This window comes from Serinus canaria, chromosome 13 (genome assembly GCF_022539315.1).
Source record: "Serinus canaria isolate serCan28SL12 chromosome 13, serCan2020, whole genome shotgun sequence".
NCBI classification, from domain to species: domain Eukaryota; kingdom Metazoa; phylum Chordata; class Aves; order Passeriformes; family Fringillidae; genus Serinus; species Serinus canaria.
The window spans coordinates 1514562-1532906 of NC_066327.1; the positions used below are offsets into that span (position 1 = coordinate 1514562).

An 18345-nucleotide genomic window follows, 5' to 3' on the forward strand; every position below is an offset into this window, starting at 1 on the left:
TGTTCCACCCCCTGCCATGGCAGGGACATCTTCCACTATCCCAGATTGTTCCAAGCCCTGTCCAACCTGGCCTTGGATACTTTCAGAGACCCAGGGGCAGCCACAGCTTGGCTCTAATACAGAAATGCAGGTGCAGAAGCAACATCCCTGTGTGGAAGGTGGAGTACTTGATGGTGCAGGAGATATCACAAAGTTTATTCTCAAAGCCCAGGGCCTTCTGTTCCATGAACAGAGAGCTTTCTCTTTCCTTTCATGGCCAGCCTGGTTCCAGCCCACACCAAGGGCTGCCTTGCCCTCTGCCTGCTGGTGTCACTCAGTGCCTGCTCTACTGCCAGCAGTGCTGGGGCTCCCAGCCCTGCAGCTCCAGTGGCACTGTCCTGGCTCTGAAGGCACAGCTCCACCCTGCACTGCTGAGCAGCATCATGTGCAGTGGGCCTGTGCTCCAGGAGTGGGGCAAGGTGAGGCCACACTGTCCTGGCTGGCTGCTGTGCAGACCTGCAGACACAGGCTCAATAGTCCAGAACTCAGGGCTGGAGGAGGAGGCTCTTAATCCTGAAGGGAGTGGATGCTTTGTGTGCACATCTGAAAGTACAGAAAAACAAGGTATTAATGACACTGGCAAAGGCTGGGCTTGATCATACAGCCATAGAATCACAGAATACCCTGAGCTGGATGACCCTTAAGGATCATCAAGTCCAACTCCTGTATAGACACCCAAACACTCCCACCCTGTGCCTGAGACTGTTGTCTAAATGCTTCTTGAACTCAGATTGGTTTGGTGCTGTACCCACTGCCCTGGGGAGCTTGTTCCACTGCTCAACCACCCTCTGGGTGAAAAGCCTTTTCCTGGTATCCAACCTCCCCTGACATAGCTCCAGCCATTCCCTCAGGTCCTGTCCCTGGTCACAGGGAGCAGATACTGGAGCCCTGTGCTGCCCCTCAGGAGGACGCTGAAAACCACAATATACTCTGCCCTCAGTCTCCTCCACCTGAACAAAGCAAGTGCCCTCAGCTGCTCCTCACAAACCTTCCCCTCCAGACCCTTCCCCATCCTCATGGCCTCCTCAGGACACTGTCTAATGGTTTTATGCCTTTTTTATACTGTGGTGCCCAAAACTGCCTGCAGGACTGGAGGAAAGGCTGCCCCAGTGCAGAGCAGAGCAGGACAATCCCCTCCTGGCCCAGCTGGTGATGCTTGGCCTGGTGTCCCCCGGGACACAGTTGGTCTTTTCAACAGAAATAATTCTGTGACCCATCATACTATGGGAACAGCTTCTCCAGCTGGACTGGAAAGAACTGAGGAGGAAAAGTGGCGCCTTCCCTTCAGACAAAGAACTCCTTTGTGCCGGGGCTCTGGCAACACAGGCCCCACTTTCACAGGGCACCTGCCCATGCAGTGCCCCAGCCCCTGGTGCCCTGCTGGCCCTGGTACCTTGCAGCTCCTGCTGCCATGCCCGCAGTCTGTCCCGGGCCTGCCTGTTCCCCGCGGCTGCCGACTGCTGGTAGTGCCTCAGCGCCTCCGCCAGGTCCTGCTGCACTCCCAGGCCCTGCTCGTAGCAAACGCCCACGTGGAACCTGCTCTGGGCATCCTGGCACAGCAGTCACACAGGAAAGGAAACAGAGAGTCTTTAGCACCTTCTTCAGAGTTTACTGCTCTATCTTTGGTCACCTTGCTAAGTTTACTGCTCCATCCCCCAGGCTGTATCTTCGGTAGTTTAGTCCCCTGGAGGGAAGCATAATCTCTGGCTCTGCTCCTTCCTATCCCTTTCTAATTAAATTCACTGATTTCCCCTCAACATCCAGGGCCGTGGCAGGGGAACAAAGGAGCAGCTGCCTCTGCAGAGCATCCCAGTAGTCTCAGAGGTCAGAGCTGAGGTGTCTTGGGCACATCCTGATCCCACCCAAACTCCGAACACGCCCTGAGACTGCCCTAAGAGAGTTCAAGCCCAAGTCTTGTGAAAACATCACAAATAGCACAGAGGTACTTGCTGCCAAGGGCTGAGAAATTCCCCTTTAACACAACAGTGCAGCACTCTCCTGCTCAGCCTCACCTCATTTTATTCCAGAAGAAAGGCAGCAGAGATGAAGTAAATGAAGCAAATATGCACTAGAGAAGAAGCACCTGAACCAGTTACATATCAGACATATGTAACTGCTGGGAACAAACTGGAAAGCAAAGGTTGGCACTGCAGTGAAGCTAAATCCAAACCCATGACATGTTTATATGTCAGCTGTGCATTTTATCCTTGAGATCCAATGGGAGGCAAAGGGTCTCAGAGAGCAGGAAAGCAGGATGATGACACTCCTGAAAGACATTAAAAAGACTGCACGGACTTGTGGTCACACAGACCTTTCCAGCAACAAAGCCAGCAGTACAGCCTGAAGAGTGTGACTGCCAGAAACATGATCTAAACAAGGCTTTGCAAAAAAAAAAAAAAAAAAAAAAAAGAAGGAAGAAAAAGAAAAAAACCCCAAGTAAGTAGCAAGTTTTAATAAAGCCACTAGAAAAGAACATATTGCAAGTGTTGCTGTCTAGGATGTAGCTGGTAGAGGCAAGTGAAGAACTCAGTGAGTGGGTGCTTTGCAAAATGTTGCAAGTCTCAGCTTATGACAGCAATAAACTCCTTTAGAGATGAGATAAACCCGTTGAAGGATTGGCACTTCAGCTGTGACAAGAGATAGGGTTCAATCAGGATAGCTGCACCACCATCTCTCACAGGATGAACACCTCAGAGCCAAGCCTGCAGCGAGGGGAGAGCCCCAAATCAGCAGGGCAGAAATGACTGCAACACCCTTGGAAATCTGCAGGTCAGGCGCAGTTCTCCAACAGAGCTCTTTATTAGGGGTTTGTATTCTGTGGCTGCATGTAGGAAATCAGGGAGGATAAAAAGTGGGAAACAAAGTAGAACACAGTTCTTGTGTTGGAAAAACACTTGTCAGAGTTCCCAGCTCAGCTCTAGCAGAGAAAACAACCAGAGAAACGCTGAATCCGTGACTTTTTGCGCTGTTTTTCTTTTTCTGGATTTGTACTAAACTGTGCTGTCCTTGCTTCATCCATGCCAAGAGTTCTTTCAGCCAACTAAACATCTATTCCAGCTGCAGGGTAATGGAAAGTGAACCTGTCCACGGAGGCCTTCTCCCAGGAAAATGGGGACATCCCATCCCAGGGAGCCCAGCCTCAGCCTGCCCTCAAGGCTGAGGCCCTGAAGCATCCACAGCATTTGCTGAGCAGCAGAGATGGGGAAGGATGCTTGGGGCCTGAAACTCTGACCACAACATGCCAGGGGTGCACCTGAGGACCTGCAGTTACCTGACAGACTTTGTGTTGTTAAGGCATTACCAGCAAATGCCAATCATCTGTTTAATGGGATAACTCAATGTGATACTGTTCAGCATAAACCTCTGACTCCAGGCTGGAAAAAAGGAGCCAAGGATGAAGCTTAGGAGAGATCTTCAGCAGATTTAGAACTAAATACTGTGTATTGTGATGTCTGAGCTGCTGTGGCAAATCAGGCCGTGTCCCAGCAGACTGAGAGCGTCTCCACGCTGGAAAGAGGGTGAAAACCCAAGCGGCAAAGTTTACAATGATGTAAAAATGACCATTCAAAATGCTCAAACTTATTATAAAGAATTAATTAAAGAAGATTTCACACACCTAAGGAATGAGCAACACAATCACGAAGGAAACAGTACTGCCAAATGCAAAGTAGTGCTGATAGGAAGAAATTTGGGTATCACGCTGTGATAGTTCCCTGAGACCATCTCATCACTGCTCAGTGCCAGGCAAAGGGCAAGCAGGGCTAGGAATTATTGGAAGGGAATGCAGAACAAAGCAGAGGAGCTCATTATGTGAGATCCATGGCATACCTCCATCCTGAGTCCACTTTTAGTCCAAGCATCTTAAAATGGTCAAAGGAGAATTAGAAAAATAGACAGAAGACTGACAAGCAAAGTAGAACAGCCTAACTACATGGAGGCACAAACTAAACCAGCACTGCAGCCTGCAAAAGAAATGACTCAGAGAGGACACACTAAAGGGCACCACAACCACAACTATTAGCCACCACAAGAGGCAACAGCTATTCATTATTTCCCATTGCACAAAAGCTGTGGGAACTGCAGTTAAAATGAACAGGTTCTTCAGGAAAAGAAAAAACTCTGGCCATTACAATGCAGCTGAAAACAAGGGGACAATGGCAAGAAACAGAACTGTGGGATGCAGAAACCTGGCTGCAAGACATGGGATCCATACTTCTGCTCCTCTAAATGCTTGGGGGTTCAGGAGAGTGCTGTGCCCACACTGTAGCACTGCACTTCAAGAAAGAGAAGCCTGGGCCACTTGGGGAAAGTGCATGCTGTAAGATTTTTGGGGATCTAGCATGAGCTGTGAAGAGAAACAGCAACAATGGGGAAAGGCTGAATGGAGATTTAGGTGTTTCAATACGTTAAAGGTGCCTGAATTTAAAAATAAATCCAGAAACAGTCTTTCCATCCTCTCTATAAAAGGAGAGAAACAATGGGCCAATTTTGAAGAACAGATTTGAGATAAACACAATGAAGTTCTCCAAGTGATGCAGTAGTGAAAGATTTTGACTGAAGAGGGTGTAGATGCTCCATAATGGGAAAGCTGTACAATGCTGGAAGCTGGATACAGGCACTGGTGCTGTAGGAACTCCTCCAGCCCAACAGGGCTGTCTCTGTAGGGTCTGTGCCCAGGGCCTATCTCCTCTCCAAGAGGCACCAAGGCTCCACTCTGTCCCTTCACACTGGGCAGTAAAATCCTGACACTTGCTCCCGTTTCCAAGAAACCCTGAAATCCTTCACCTGCAGCTGCCAAGCTGAGGACAATCCCTGGCAGAAGGATTACTTACGCCACTGTTTGCTGCCTGCAGCAGGTACTTCAGACCTCTCTTCTCCTGAGGCCGCAGCCCCCTCATGTAGAACACTCCGAGATAAGCCTGTGCCTGCAACAAAACCACATGGTCCAGATCAGCCAGGATTTAAATTACTCCTTTTTTTTTACTGATTTTTCAAGCTGCTGAGGTTACTGTGGCAGTGTGGTAAGGACCCTGCCTGTGCAGGGGCTCTTTGAAGAGCCAGGGCTGCCCTAAGAAAAATCATTATGACTCGGTAAACACAAAGAATTCACATTTGAGAGCCACAGAATCATTTCAAACTCCCTGTGGGAGTCAGAGCCAGGGAATGGCTCCCACTCGTGTCCTGTCCCCAGGATCCAGCAGATGCACCCCCTGGTCAGTGAGCTCCAGGAGGCACAGGCACTGCCAGCCTGGCATTCCCAGGGCGAGATGGCACATGCCTAAATGCATCTCCTGGAGTGGGAAAGGAGGGCAGGAGACAGATCTGCACAGATGAGTCATCTCAGAAAGTCACAGATACAAAATGAGGATCTGTTCTCTCTGTAAGCACTGGAAGTTCCTCCAGTACAGTGACCTGTACTCTTGGAATTGAGAGGAGATGAAAACTGAGCTGTGTTTTCAAGCACAGGTGAGCTCTCCTAGCCAAAGGTTTAATGTAAGAGCCCCATTGACAACAGCCAACCAACGTGTGGCACAGTGGCTCTGTCTGCAGGCAGGGCTGTCTCCCAGACACTGTCTAGAATATAAACAGAGAATCAGAGAATAGTTTGGCTCAGAAAGGACCTTAAAGATCCTCTAGTTCCAACCCCCATGCTGTGAGCTGGGAGGCTTTGGAAGGCTTTCCCTTCCAGTGCTGTCTAGGATGTGGCTCCAACCCTTCAGTCAGGGCTCTCTGACCTATGGACACCAACCTCTGTGATGCCAGCCTCAGCTGCTTTCTCCAGGAGTGCCACAGCCTTGTGATGCCTGTCCCAGGGGCTGCCAGGGCCGTGCTGGAGCAGGTACCTGGCGTAGCGGTACTGGGCCATGGGGTGACGGCTGCTGGCTGCCTGGCAGTAATAAAAACCTGCCTGAGAGAGAGAGAGAGAGAGAGAAAGCCAGCTGATGCATGCCCTGAACATGACATGGCTCCCTTCAAGCTTCACCTCTCTGGCTAGACCGATCACAAGCTGCATCCCTCCCACAGCAGAACATCAGCTGGGTCAGGTGAGACAGTGGACTGTGAGTAGCCCAGAGCCCTGGAACCACCCTGCCTGAGCTGAAGGGGGTGGCACTGGGCCAACCATGACTCAAACCAAGCTGCCTTTGCAGCTCTTCCCAGCTCCAGCAGCTGCTGGCCAGCTTGCACTAGGTGGCAGGCTGGAGTTACAGGAGCCAAACTGGAGATCTGAGAAGCCCTGGGATGTGCAGTGGTGTCTTAAATACAGCAACATGACAGGTTTCTCCTTGGAACCCCGCTGGGTGCTGGTAGCACAGCCTGTGCACCTGGAGAACCCTCAGAAGCTGTGGGAAAGGGATCTCAGAGCACCTCTCTGAGGGGATTGGTGACACTGAAAGCAGCTCTGCAAAGCTGCAATTTTTATTATTTCCAGCATTTTCTACTGAGTCTTCAGAGCCTGGGCTCTCCCAGGCTCCCCAGGGAAAGGGCACAGCCCTGAGGCTGCCAGAGCTCCAGAAGCATTTGGACAGCACTCCCAGGGATGCACAGGGGGGATTGTTGGGGTGTCTGTGCAAGGCCAGGAGCAGGATCAGTGATCCCTGGGGGTTCCCTCCAGCTCAGGACATTTCATGACTTTCCCAGCCATGTAAAAGGAACAAAGCTCCAAGCACCCAGCAGAAATCCCTCTCCTGATGTGTGCTCCCACAGCCACCCCCCAGGCAGGCCCTGGATACCTTCTCCAAGTCCTTTTCTGTGCCCCTGCCGTGCTCGTAGCACAGCCCCACGTTGAACTGGGCTTTGCTGTAGCCCCGATCTGCTGCCAGCTTGAAGCAGGTGAAGGCCACCCGGCAGTGCCCCGCCCTCATGCTTTCGATCCCTGAGGAAAACACAGCCCAAACCATGAAAAACAGGGAAAAGCACACAGCCACAACCCAGCCTCCAATGCAGCAACCTCCCCCACAGCCACTGGGCCTTCCTTGGCTCACGCCAAGTGCTCTGGGCCACTTCCAGCTGGCTCACCAACCCTCCTTCCACAGTTTCCATAAGAAAAATGGCAACACTGCATTTTAGGGATTTTTCTGGGCTCGTGGCAGGGAGGGATCACAGGCTAACACAACGTATGGCTCACACAAAAAACAACTCGCTTTTCAGTTCTGCAACTAGTGGTGTATATAGGGCAGGGACTTTTCTTAGCTCATTGCATCTTCCGTCTGCTTTTCTTAGAGTTGCAATCCTGCAATTGCTTCTTCAGCTTGCCAGGAAAACCGTGAGCTCAGACAATAAAAGAAGGATACAAGGATAAGACATCTTGTGTTGCAAAAAAGACAGAGATGGCTTAATTTCCAGCTACAGATGTCAGGACAACAGTGCAGGCTTCAAGCAAGCCTGGATTGAAATATGCTGAGATAAATCAGGTGGCAAGATGGGACAAAGGGCAATAAATCTCTCCAAGCACAGTTAAAATTGCTGAAAGGAGGCTTCAGCTTGGGTATTTGCCATCCCTGCCTTCTCACAAGACCTGCAACCATTTGGAGGTCCTCCAAAATGAGAAACCTGTGGTTTAAGGGCAAAACAAAACCAACTCCACATTACCAAGGATATTCAATGCAATGGAAATATCAATTCGGAAAATCTGCTGCAATTGGAAAGCGGCTTCCTCTAAATGCCCTCGCTGAGCTGGGTCACCCTGAGGAGTCAGAGAAAAAAGCTATTAAAGAGAGCTAAATCACATCAACCCTAGAGGAGATGCTGGCTTGGAAACCAAGCAGTGAGACCTGTTTGTATGGTAGTTCAGTCATCAGGGGGGTGAGGTCATGTGTACACACAAAACCCTCCCTGTCCTACACAGCCACCTCGCTGGGGAAGCTGTATGGATACTGCTCCCCTGCCCTTGGCCAGGGAGCTTGATGCAGCCTCTCAGGCACCAGCAGACCTTTCAGAATTCAGCAAAAACCTCATCCTACTCAGCAGTCTGCAGCTCCTCTGGAGGGACAGTGCAGGGACAGCTCTGAGCTCTGCTCTGGGACACGGACAGCACCCCGGGAGTGGCTGGAGTTGGGCCAGGGCAGACTCAGGCTGGATTTTGGGAGAAGGTTCTCCTCCCAGAGGGTGCTGGGCACTGCCCTGAGGCTGCCAGAGCTCCAGGAGCCTTTGGACAGCACTGCCAGGAATTGTTGGGGTGTCTGGGTAGGGCTGGGACTGATGATCCTCGTGGATCCCTTCCAAATCAGGATATTCCATGATTCTAAGATAACTCCCCCCTCCAAAAATAATATTAGCCCTCGTTCCCTCTGCCACATCATGCCCAGAGCAGAGTCCCTACCAAAACACGCTCACACCTTTGCTTTACCGAGTTCCAACTGAGCTGGGCACCCAGCTGCACTGGGCACTGCCCAGTGCTGCTGAAATCCTGTAGGGCACAGCAAATCCTTTCCTCCTGGGCAATCAACAGCCTGGGACGTAGAGGAGGCTCAGCCCAGCCCAGCTCCACACCCCGAGTGCCACTGAGCAGCAGCAGAGCTCAGTGCACACGGGGAATCAGGAAAATGCCTCTTGGCTCAGGGCTGCTCCCAAGAGGCCAAAACAGGTCCAAGCCCCTCCCTGAGCTGCTCCACGACCCAGCTGCAGGCTCTTCCTCCAGCCCTGCACAAGGGGCACCTCCCACGATGGAGAGATCCATGGTCACCCCCTCAGCAGATCAAGCAAATTCCTCCTTGGTGCATTTTGCAGGAACTCACTCTGCTAAAAGCTGAATTTACCTCACTCTGCTCACAATGTCCTTGAGCGATTGCTCAGCCGAGTGATTATCTTAAAAAAGGAATTATTTGCATCTAAGATGTGAATTGCAAAAAATTGGCAGGTTTAATCACAACAAGAACAATAATATAATTTATGGCCTTGTGACTCTCGAGCTGATGCACTCTCTTCAAGCCCCAAGTGCTTCCCTCTTTACCAGAGAAGAGCCAGCCCTGATTTGCAGCTTTTGGAGTGACACCACCTTCCCCAGTCATGGGTTGTCTGGTAAACACCAAAATAGCAACAGCATGTAATCACCTAGTGAAAGATTGCATCAAAATGCATATACACAGCAACACACTGGTGCTGCTGAATTTATTTTTTTGTTTGGTTGCTTGGTTTGGTGTTTCTCACCATTTCCTTTCAGTGCTTCCCGGCCAGCAGCCCTGTTACACAGATACATCAAAGGATGGGGATGGCAGTTTGGAATTTTCTGGCTATAGCAGAGGTCAGTGTATCCCATCTCCCTTTTTTTCCCAGTCCTGTGTGTGAGTGTTGCTCAGGCTGTGCTTGGGAAGCTCTGGGATGTGTTCCTGCAGGGAAGGTGCAGACAGAGGGGGTGGAAAATGAAACCTTACCTTTGCACTGTGGAGAACTGGCCCCACCCTGGAGCTCACAGGGATTTGGAACTCCCCTGCATTAAAAAAAAAATCCAACAAAAAAGCAAAGTTTAGCAGTGCTCATCTCTGCCTCTTCTCACCCTCTCTATTCCATAGCTCCTTCCTAAAGGTCTGATCTCCCATTCAGTCAGGGACATCAGGAACAGAAGGAACTCCAACCAATCTGACCTTTGGAGCAAAAGCAAGTTCTGGAATCCAGCCCTGTGGCTGCAGCTCCTCCAGAAAGGCCCCTGGTTTTGATCTGAAGACACCAAAAGCAGAGAATCTTCTGCTTTTCCTAAATGTTCCAGTAACTTGTAATCACTGCTTTATACCCCTGTGCTTCATTTCAAATTAAAGTACTCCTACTCTGGGTTTCTGCTCCCAGGCACTGGCTCTTCTAGGTTTTTTCTTCTTTACTAAAAAGCCAATTCCTTCTTTTGAAAGTCCTGACACGACTAATCAGCCCCTCTTGATTCCTGTCTGTGATTCTAAAAAGACTGCACCATTCACATCTTTCAACTGCAGCACTTTTCTGCCAGCCTTGGTTAATTTTATGACTTTTTGCTACTATTCCTGAATTTCCAACGGGGTTACTGAGGTGCAGCCCCTCTCAGCAGTGTCACAGGAGGGGTGACATCGCCTCCTCGTGCCCAGTTTGCCTGGATCAGAACTGCTGCAGCTCCCAGCTCACCCAGGGCATCTCACCCAACCCTCAGCTGAGGTGCTGCCTCCCCATGTCCTTCTCTAGGTCATTTCTCTGCAGGGCACAGCCCTGCTCCTGTGCCAGGGGATGATCAGCCCTCTCGGGCACACTGGGACAAGTTCAGCACTTTGTCACCAGCTCCAATCAGAATTATCTGACAGAGCATCTCCAGCCTGAGCTAAGCCACCTTGCTCAGAGCAGGACTGTGCTGGCAGTGGTCACAGTGGCATCACTCCTGCCACTGCAAGAGGACAATGACCTCCACAAAGAGGAGACAGCCTGAGGCCAAGGATTTTTAACCTGGATCACCACAAGCAGCTGGATCCCACAGGACACTGAACTCCAGGTGCTGGAGCCAGGACCACTTCCAGCCAGAGCTGTGCCCTCCCCATGCCTCCCTCTCAAGCTGTGTGAGAGCCAACACAAGTGAAACAAAACATCCTTTTAGGGCCTGATTCCTGGGCTCCTGGCACTGTTTGGCTCCAGGAGCAGAGCAATGAGGTGTGCAGCAGGCAGGAGTGCTCCTTGCAGTGCCTGTGCTGTACAGCATGCAGGGAGCCATGGCCTGTGTGCCAGCTGCAGCCTCATTATTCCCAGACAAACAATTCCCCCCTGGCTGTATTCAAATGTGTGTTATCTGCACAGGCCCCACTCACCCAACAATCAACATCACTGTGGCAAACATGACTTCTATGCAGCATTCCACCTAAAGTGGTATAATATGTGAATTTATTAGTTGTTCTTTCTGTTTCTTTGCAGAGCAGGCATCAAATTATCTGATAGTTCTCACTGTAAGGCTCTATCGTGTATCTCCCTTGTGATGTAATTTGGGTTTTTGCCACACAAACAACTGCAAATCCCATGGAAAAAAAATGGTCTGTATTAAGAATTCTCCCACTACTTGTTTAAACAGCATTAGTACATCCACACTTTAAAGAAACTGTACATTTTGCATGGGCGTCTACTCCTAAATCAGAGACTACTCATTTACTGTGAAAATGTTGTCATTTGGACAAACCACTGAACCATGAAAAATTAACAGCACTAATTCTGAATTCTGTCAGCCTGCAGAAGCACCTTGTGCCCCTCTACCATGGGAAACCCCTCCTCACTCAAATCTCCTCAGATCAGGGTTGCTAATCCCACAGAACATCTGGAAAAAAGCACAGGGACCAACCTATCCTGACACCCAGCCCCGGTCCTGAAGGATCATAGAGTCTCAGGATGGTTTGGGCTGGAAGGGAACTTAAAGCTCACCCAATGCCACCCCTGCCATGGGCAGGAACACCTCCCACCAGCCCAGGCTGCTCCAAACCCTGTCTAACCTGGCTTTGGATACTTCCAGGGATCCAGGGGCAGCCACAGCTGCTCTGGGGGACCTGAATTCCCTCAGAATCACCTTTGAGGCTGGGCAAGCTAAATTATTCTTCAGGTTACGTTTAAAAGATGGGAATATCACAGGTGGAATTTTCTTTATGACTTTATTTCTACTTCTTCAAACCCATGCTATGATGCAACATGACTGCACATTCTTTTTTCCATGCAGTCTTGCAGCTTTCAGCGTTCTGGATGCCCAATGCTCACATCTTCAGCAGTTCATAAATATTTTTGTCTCTCTTCACTGTTCATCCTGGACTAATCAAGTGTTGCTCACAGCTAGCTCCAAATGAGGAATTAATAATCTTCTCTTAGACAGCCTAGATTGCTCATCCCAAAACATCCACGAGAACCAAGTCACAACAAGAGCTGGCCAAAATCCAGCATTTCTGCCTCATGGAAAATTTCACTGTTTCCAATTGGTTTCATTGTGCTTTGAAATGAAAACACACTTTTGCAATGTCTGTAATCTCGGAATTGAAATAACGAATTTTACAGTTCTGCCAGGGGTAAAATACAACTCCCCAGGGCATCATTCAGCTGCTGTAACACTGAGACTGGCTGTAATCACCTGCTTGCTCACTCTGTGCCTTTAACTTCCAGCAAAAAGCCTCTGAGTGAGGCAGAAATTGCATGGAAAAAAATAAGATGTGAACACAGAGCCGAGGACTTGCTGGTAGCAATATCTAGAATGCTACTTAAAGCAAGTTTTAAGTTAATTTCCTGAAGTTTTCTTTTTAAACAAAGGAATAGATTTTGTTCCTGTTGTGTTCCAATAAAATTGGAATGGCCCTTGCGGAAAGCTGAGATGTTGGGATCCATCCCACAGATCTTTGCCACAACAACAGCAGATTGTCACAGCACTAGCAAGTGTGGAAATGAACTGAAACACCCAGAGAAAGGGGAAGGACATGGAATTCTCTCCAGAAGATCCCTTGCCATTGCTGGCAGCAGCCAGGGTACATTCTGCTGCTCTCTGAGCTCTGCTCTCTCATGGCAAGGCTTTGCTACCAGATTCCCCTGCATCATCTGCCAGGCGTCTGTCCTTCCCTTCCTTCTGCTCTCCCCAGCTTCCTGCTGCATCCTCATTTTGCCAGCCTCACCCTCTTTCAGTAGCTAAACACCAGGGAAAAAAAAATCCTGTACCTCAGGCAGGTTTTTCTGTAGAAAGCAAAATGTAGTGAAAGAAAGGGATCATCAAGCTTCACTTTCCATGGAAAGATTCCCAGGATTTCTCACATGACAAAACCCTGCATTTTTTCAGGCTCTTCAGTGCAGATTACCAAATCTCTTCCCCCTGACTTTTCTTCATAAATTCCCACAAAATGGAGGCACAAGAAAATGTGGAATGTAACCCGAGGACTTATGTGCGGAGCAAAATCAAATTATTTCTGACATATATTATCTCTGACAAGTGGCAGTTGGAGATGCCTGGGCAGGAAGGGTGAGGAGCAGGGATTATAAAGTCACGCTCTCCCTGGCAGAACTTTCCAGCAATCAGCTGTTCTGTGATCTGAGCAGGAGGCTTGGCTGGACCAATTAAGTCTCATTTCAATGTGTAATTTTACCTAATCACTTATTGGAACCCACTTGTATTTCTGGCCTGTAGCAGCAAGTTCCACAATTTACCTGGGCACTGGCCAAACACAAAATGCCTTTTGCTTTTTTCCATACTTGCCACCTGACCCTTCTGTGCTGCCTTTAAATATCAGCATTATGAAAAAGCCTGTTCCTATTCTCTTTCTCTCAACATTTTTGGTTTCACAGAGCACCAGCACATTCTCTACCACTTCTTTTTTTTTAAGCTGAAGAGTCAGTCTGTGTTTGGATGTAATTGTCTCCCTGTCATCTTTTCTCTGCAGTTTTGTCCCTGTTTTTTAGGCACTGTCTTTTCCTTAAGTGCTCAAGACATGGCTGCATCCCAGAATCACATGAACCAACAGCACTGCCATGACTGCCATGTCCTCAGCTCCTTCCTTCACCATAATTAACATTTAATTGGCCTCACTGCTGCCGAGCACTGACTTAACCTTATCAAAAGCACATCCACAGTGACTTTAAATGTTCCCTCTGCAAGACAATTATTAATTTGACACTCCTCACTCTGTGTGTGTATTTACAGCCACACTCCCCTGTGCACACTCATTTAACCCACCTGGGAATTATCCTGGCTTTGGTTCTGTGCAACCTTTGCCTGTGACTTTCAGATTTGACTGTCCTGAAAAAATTTGTGCCATTTGCTGCTTCTGCTGCCTCGTTCATCACCTCTTTTCTCCAAATCACTGCTGACTGTGCTGAGCAGAACAGGTTTAACAAAGGACAGGGGAATCCTACAGTAATGGCTCTCCACTGTGAAAACTTTCTTGTGCTTTAAGGAGTTACCGGCCCCAGAGTAACTCCTCCATGTTCCCCCACATCAGCTTTAATTCTTTTGATAGCTTTGGTTTAGGTCCTGTCTGGATGATTTTCAGAAAGCTAAAAGCTGGATTATCTTGCTCCACATGCCTGTTGACTTCTCCAAAGAAGTCTTAATAGATTTACAACTCTCTCAAGTCTCTGCAAGAGAGCAAGCTGGCCTGAGAAATGGCTTCCTAAATCCTTCCAAGACCTTTGATACAGCCCACTCATCCCAGCATCTGACACCTCTATCCTGTAACAGTGTTTCTATCAAATTAGAATCACCTTTTTTGCAGTTCTGTGCCTCAAACCAACAGCCACCCACCCCTTTCTAAAAGCCAGGCTGTGCAATCTGTCAGTGCTCATTCAGCTGGCCACAGAGCAGGTTTGAGCATGGGATTACAGATGGTCCTCGGAGGCTCAGTGATCTCCCAGCTTCTGAAGAACATCTGAACAAAGACCACGTGGCCTTAGTGACTTGTCACTGTTCAATTTATCAGTTTGCCCAAAAGCTCTTCCTGTTGACTCTCAGTAGGAGCTGTTTGTCAGACACACAAGCACTCCAGGATGTTCAGCTGTGCCAACTGCAGGCACTGCTGTCTCCACTTCTTCCCACCACTCCTCCCAGAGGTCCATGTCCAGTCACCTGCCAGTGCTGGAGTGCTTCTTAATATGCTCCAGGCTAAAGCAGATGGGTTAAACAGTCTAATTGGCAGTTTAGGTAAATTAACCTGGCTGTTTTCCTGGAGTTAATTAGGAGACATGGAAACAAAATGCTCCATTTGCCAGCTGATGGGAATGGTAACCTCTGGCAGGAGGAGGTTTGATAAGCAGTGATGGGCAGTAGCTGAAATCAGCACAGAAGGAAGCCAAAACTCTGAAAGCAAGCAGAAAATGGGAAACAGCTCTGACCTTTTCTGCAGCACCTTCACTATTTGAATTCTCCCCTGCTGAGGCCCTGGCACAGAGAAGCTGTGGCTGCCTCTAGATCCCTGAAAGTGTCCAAGGCCAGGCTGGGCAGGGCTTGGAACAGCCTGGGATAATGAAAGGTGTCTCTGCCCATGGCAGGAAGCAAGAAGAGCTTTCAGGTCCCTCTCAACCCAAACCAGTCTGTGATCCTGTGATTTAGCCAACATCTGCGGCTGATTTCCTGATGTGCCTCTTCTACACCACTACTGAAGGCTGTCCCCTTGCCACCTGTTCCAGCAGGCTTCCTGCTTCCAACAACTTTCCTGAGGCCATTATCAGTGTTTCTATATCTAGTGAGCTGTAGGCCTCATCTGATCTTCCTTGGTGTGACTTTAAATTCTCTATGTAGGACACGCTTTCCTGGGCAAGACTTCAATTTTGTTGGAGTCTATCTTTCTATTTTTATAAAACTCATTTTAATAATGTCTTTGATACCTCCTTCCACTGTCTTATCTATGGCATAAGAGCTCAGAAATGCATCCTCATCTTGCAGGAAGAGAATAATTCCTCCAGTTTCACACCATGTACACCAGTCTCGCAGATCAATGGTGCAGCATTCTCCTGAATCCTTCTGGCTGCAAACATCTGTCCACAGTAAAAGAACAGGACTGGATGCTGCAATCAGTCTGCTAAGGCAGAGCACTGTTGGGAAAGCTGTTGTCACCAGCAGTTACAGCACAGCCTTGTCTCTGCCTTCAGGAGGTTTTTTCCTCCTGTCTCTGGACTCTGATTCATCTCTCTGAAATTCTGCCTTTTCACTCTCACCTGCCTCCTCTAATGTCAATAAATGGCTACACACTCCTTGGCTCCGAGCTTGCCTTGGAGGAACTCCCAGGTCCTTCTGCCACTAGTATCCAGCCCTGCAGCACATGGCACATACCTGCTTCTGCCCAGGGCTGCCTCTCTCCTTGCCCCGAGGGGGTGCCTGAGGATGAATTCTCTGCTACAGCCTCTGGACTTGCTTTCTGCAGGAACTGGGACCCCAGCTGCTCGCCAGGACTGCTGGTTGAGGCTTCAGTCACCACTGTAACACAGAGCACAAAGGCTGTGTCTGCTCCAGGCGACAGCACCGGGCTGTGCATGTACTCAGTGTCCTCTGACCACACAGACAAGCAGGAGGAAAGTTCGTGCAGCAGAATCCAGAGTGGAAAACAAAGGTAAAGGCACACAGAGTGGGATTGTACCAAACCGTTAAGAAGCAGAGATTCTCCTGACACTCTCCCCAAGGCCCGAGAGCGGCCCTCAGCCTCTCCCGGCCTCACTGGGCACAGGCCGAGGCAGGAATCCCAGCCGGCCGCCCCCCGCCGCCCTCCCGGGCCCCAGCCGCTGACCTGCGGGCTCTGGGGGCAGCGAGGAGCGCCAGGGAAGCCTTCGCTCTGTCCGGGCGTCCTGCAGCGAGCGGAGCCCCGCGATCTGCCGGAGCAGCTGCAGCAGCAGCGCGCCCACAGCTCCCTGCGGAGAGCGGACACGGTCAGGGAACAGCCCCGCTCCCGCTCCCGCCCGGCCCCTTCTGCCCGGCTCGGCTCGGGGATCCCCCGAGGTGTGCCCGCGCTGCTCCTCACCCAGGTGACGGCCTCCCGCACGGAGTAGCGGGGCACCAGGCCGGGCAGCGGCTGCCGCCGTCCTCCTCGCTCCGGGCCATCCTGACACGCGGGCGCCCTGCAACAACCGCACACAGGGGCGCCGTGAGGCCGGGCCGCGCCGCCGGCCCCGGGGGGCCCCGGGGCGGGGGATCCCCGAGCCGCACTCACCGCTCGGGGCTGCGGCCGCGGCCGCCGCCCAGCCCGGGGGCACAGGCGGGGCGGGCGGGGGTGGGCGCGCAGCGGCCCCGGCCCAGCAGCAGCAGCCGCCACATCCCGCCCGCCCCGCCGGAACGCGCGGGCCACAGAGACGGGCGGGCGGCCGGGCACGGCGGGGGCGCGGCGGGCCGGGACTGCGGGCACGGCGGGCACGCAGGGGACAGCGGGGACAAGGGCGGCTACGGGGAGGGCGGGCGGAGCGGCAGCATCGCCACGGAGCGGGGATACAGCGGCACGGGCAGCACGGAGCGAGGACAGAGCGGCGGCGGCACCATAGAGCGCGCGTAGAGCGGCCCCGCCGCCATGGAGCGCGTACAGAGCGCCGCCCGGCCGGGAGGTCCCGTGTGGGCACTGAGGGGGTCCTGGTCCGCAAAATGTGGAATGTGTAAAACATTTCTGAAGAAAATGTGTTCACCGAGGTTCGATCGCTGTCTGCTTTCCAGCCTAATCAGCAAGAAGGGTGATTGTGTCCGTGAAGCAGTAGCTCGTGAGCTGTATGTGATGTCCAGGTGTTCCAAAGACCGATTACTTGTTGGTAGAGTCACCTTGCAAATGATGCTGACATTTCAGGAATTCATTCTCAGTGAGAAATAGTTTACAATTTGTCCAGAGTGTAACACGGAATGAGAAGAGGGTTATGAAACAGGGTGCTGCCCTTTAGTTGCAGAATGCAGAATAAATTAAAATTAAAGAAGGTTGTTCTTTGGTGCGTGATCTTTGTGTGCTTTCGAGCCACATCAACAAGCAGGGAGATTTAATCCCTCGAACAAATAGCACCTAACAAGCTCTAAGTGATGTCCAAGTGTTAGAAGGACAAATTACTTGAAATTGCCTTGCTAAGGTTTAGGGCTGGACATGTTTCAATGACCTCAGACCCCAGGAAGGTTGAGGAAGCTTGTAAAGAAGGATGTACCACTGATGGTGGATACAAGTCAGAATTTATAGACACAAGGACATTTGGCAGAACCCACAAGATAAGGAAGAATGTGATAAAGCCAGCTTAGCAGCTGGGCTGAAATCAGCTCTGGGTAGAAGGTAATTCCAGCAGGGGCAGGTCACAACCACTGACCCATGGCCCAAGAAACCACTGACCCAAAAGAGGAGAAGGACTGAGCCTGGGACTAATTAGCATGAGAAACGAGAGACTCATTAACCAATAGAAGAGAGAATACTAATTAATAAGAGAACTAGGTGACATGTAGCCAATGAACACCGATGTCTTTGTTTGCTAAAATGTAAACTAAATAAATAAAATACTTGGCTCCCTGTGGATCAGCCTCTTGCACAGAGGAAAGAACCTGTTTTGGGCTAGCAGGGAGTCCCTGGGGATCTGCTGGTGTGTGGGGTAACTCCTCCCAGGAAAACATGGATAGGGACACACCCCGGGCTTTTCACACCCAAGTTGTTCCTGTGGCTTTGGGGCGTGTGTGTGTGTGTGTGTGTGTGTGTGTGTGTGTGTGTGTGTGTGTGTGTGTGTGTGCTCCCTGGGCCCTGGGGGTGACAAAATACAGGAACCACCTCAATAGTAGGGAGTGCTGAAGGACTCCTGTTATTGCACTGTAAACTGGATAAAGTGCCTTTTCCTTACCCAGAGCTGCACCCAACAGAAACCATACCATGCCAGCCTGAGAAAAAACCAGCTTCATGTCCTCCTCACCCTGGGTTT

General features: G+C 50.5%; 1 protein-coding gene across 1 annotated transcript; it reads right to left on the reverse strand.

Annotated features, from left to right (window-relative positions):
• Nucleotides 1-174: 174 nt before the first annotated feature.
• Nucleotides 175-16766, reverse strand: DELE1 (DAP3 binding cell death enhancer 1). The gene is made up of 11 exons (XM_030229386.2): nt 16632-16766; nt 16443-16539; nt 16212-16332; nt 15761-15904; nt 9411-9466; nt 7630-7723; nt 6771-6913; nt 5789-5947; nt 4872-4964; nt 1433-1589; nt 175-582 (listed from the first exon to the last, which is right to left on the reverse strand). Exons 1-11 carry the CDS (start codon nt 16733-16735, stop codon nt 326-328), a joined length of 1425 nt encoding a protein of 474 aa, XP_030085246.1. The 5' UTR covers nt 16736-16766; the 3' UTR covers nt 175-325.
• Between the last annotated feature and the right edge of the window lie 1579 nt (nt 16767-18345).

Bases quoted from the DNA above. Each gene is read 5' to 3' on its own strand.
- DELE1 (XM_030229386.2), bottom strand. From the start codon at position 16,735: ATGTGGCGGCTGCTGCTGCTGGGCCGGGGCCGCTGCGCGCCCACCCCC. The intron at 15,905-16,211 runs GTCAGCGGCTGG...TCTGTGTTACAG, and splicing joins GCTGCCCCCAGAGCCCGCAG to TGGTGACTGAAGCCTCAACC. The intron at 5,948-6,770 runs GTATCCAGGGCC...TCTCTCTCTCAG, and splicing joins CAGAAAAGGACTTGGAGAAG to GCAGGTTTTTATTACTGCCA.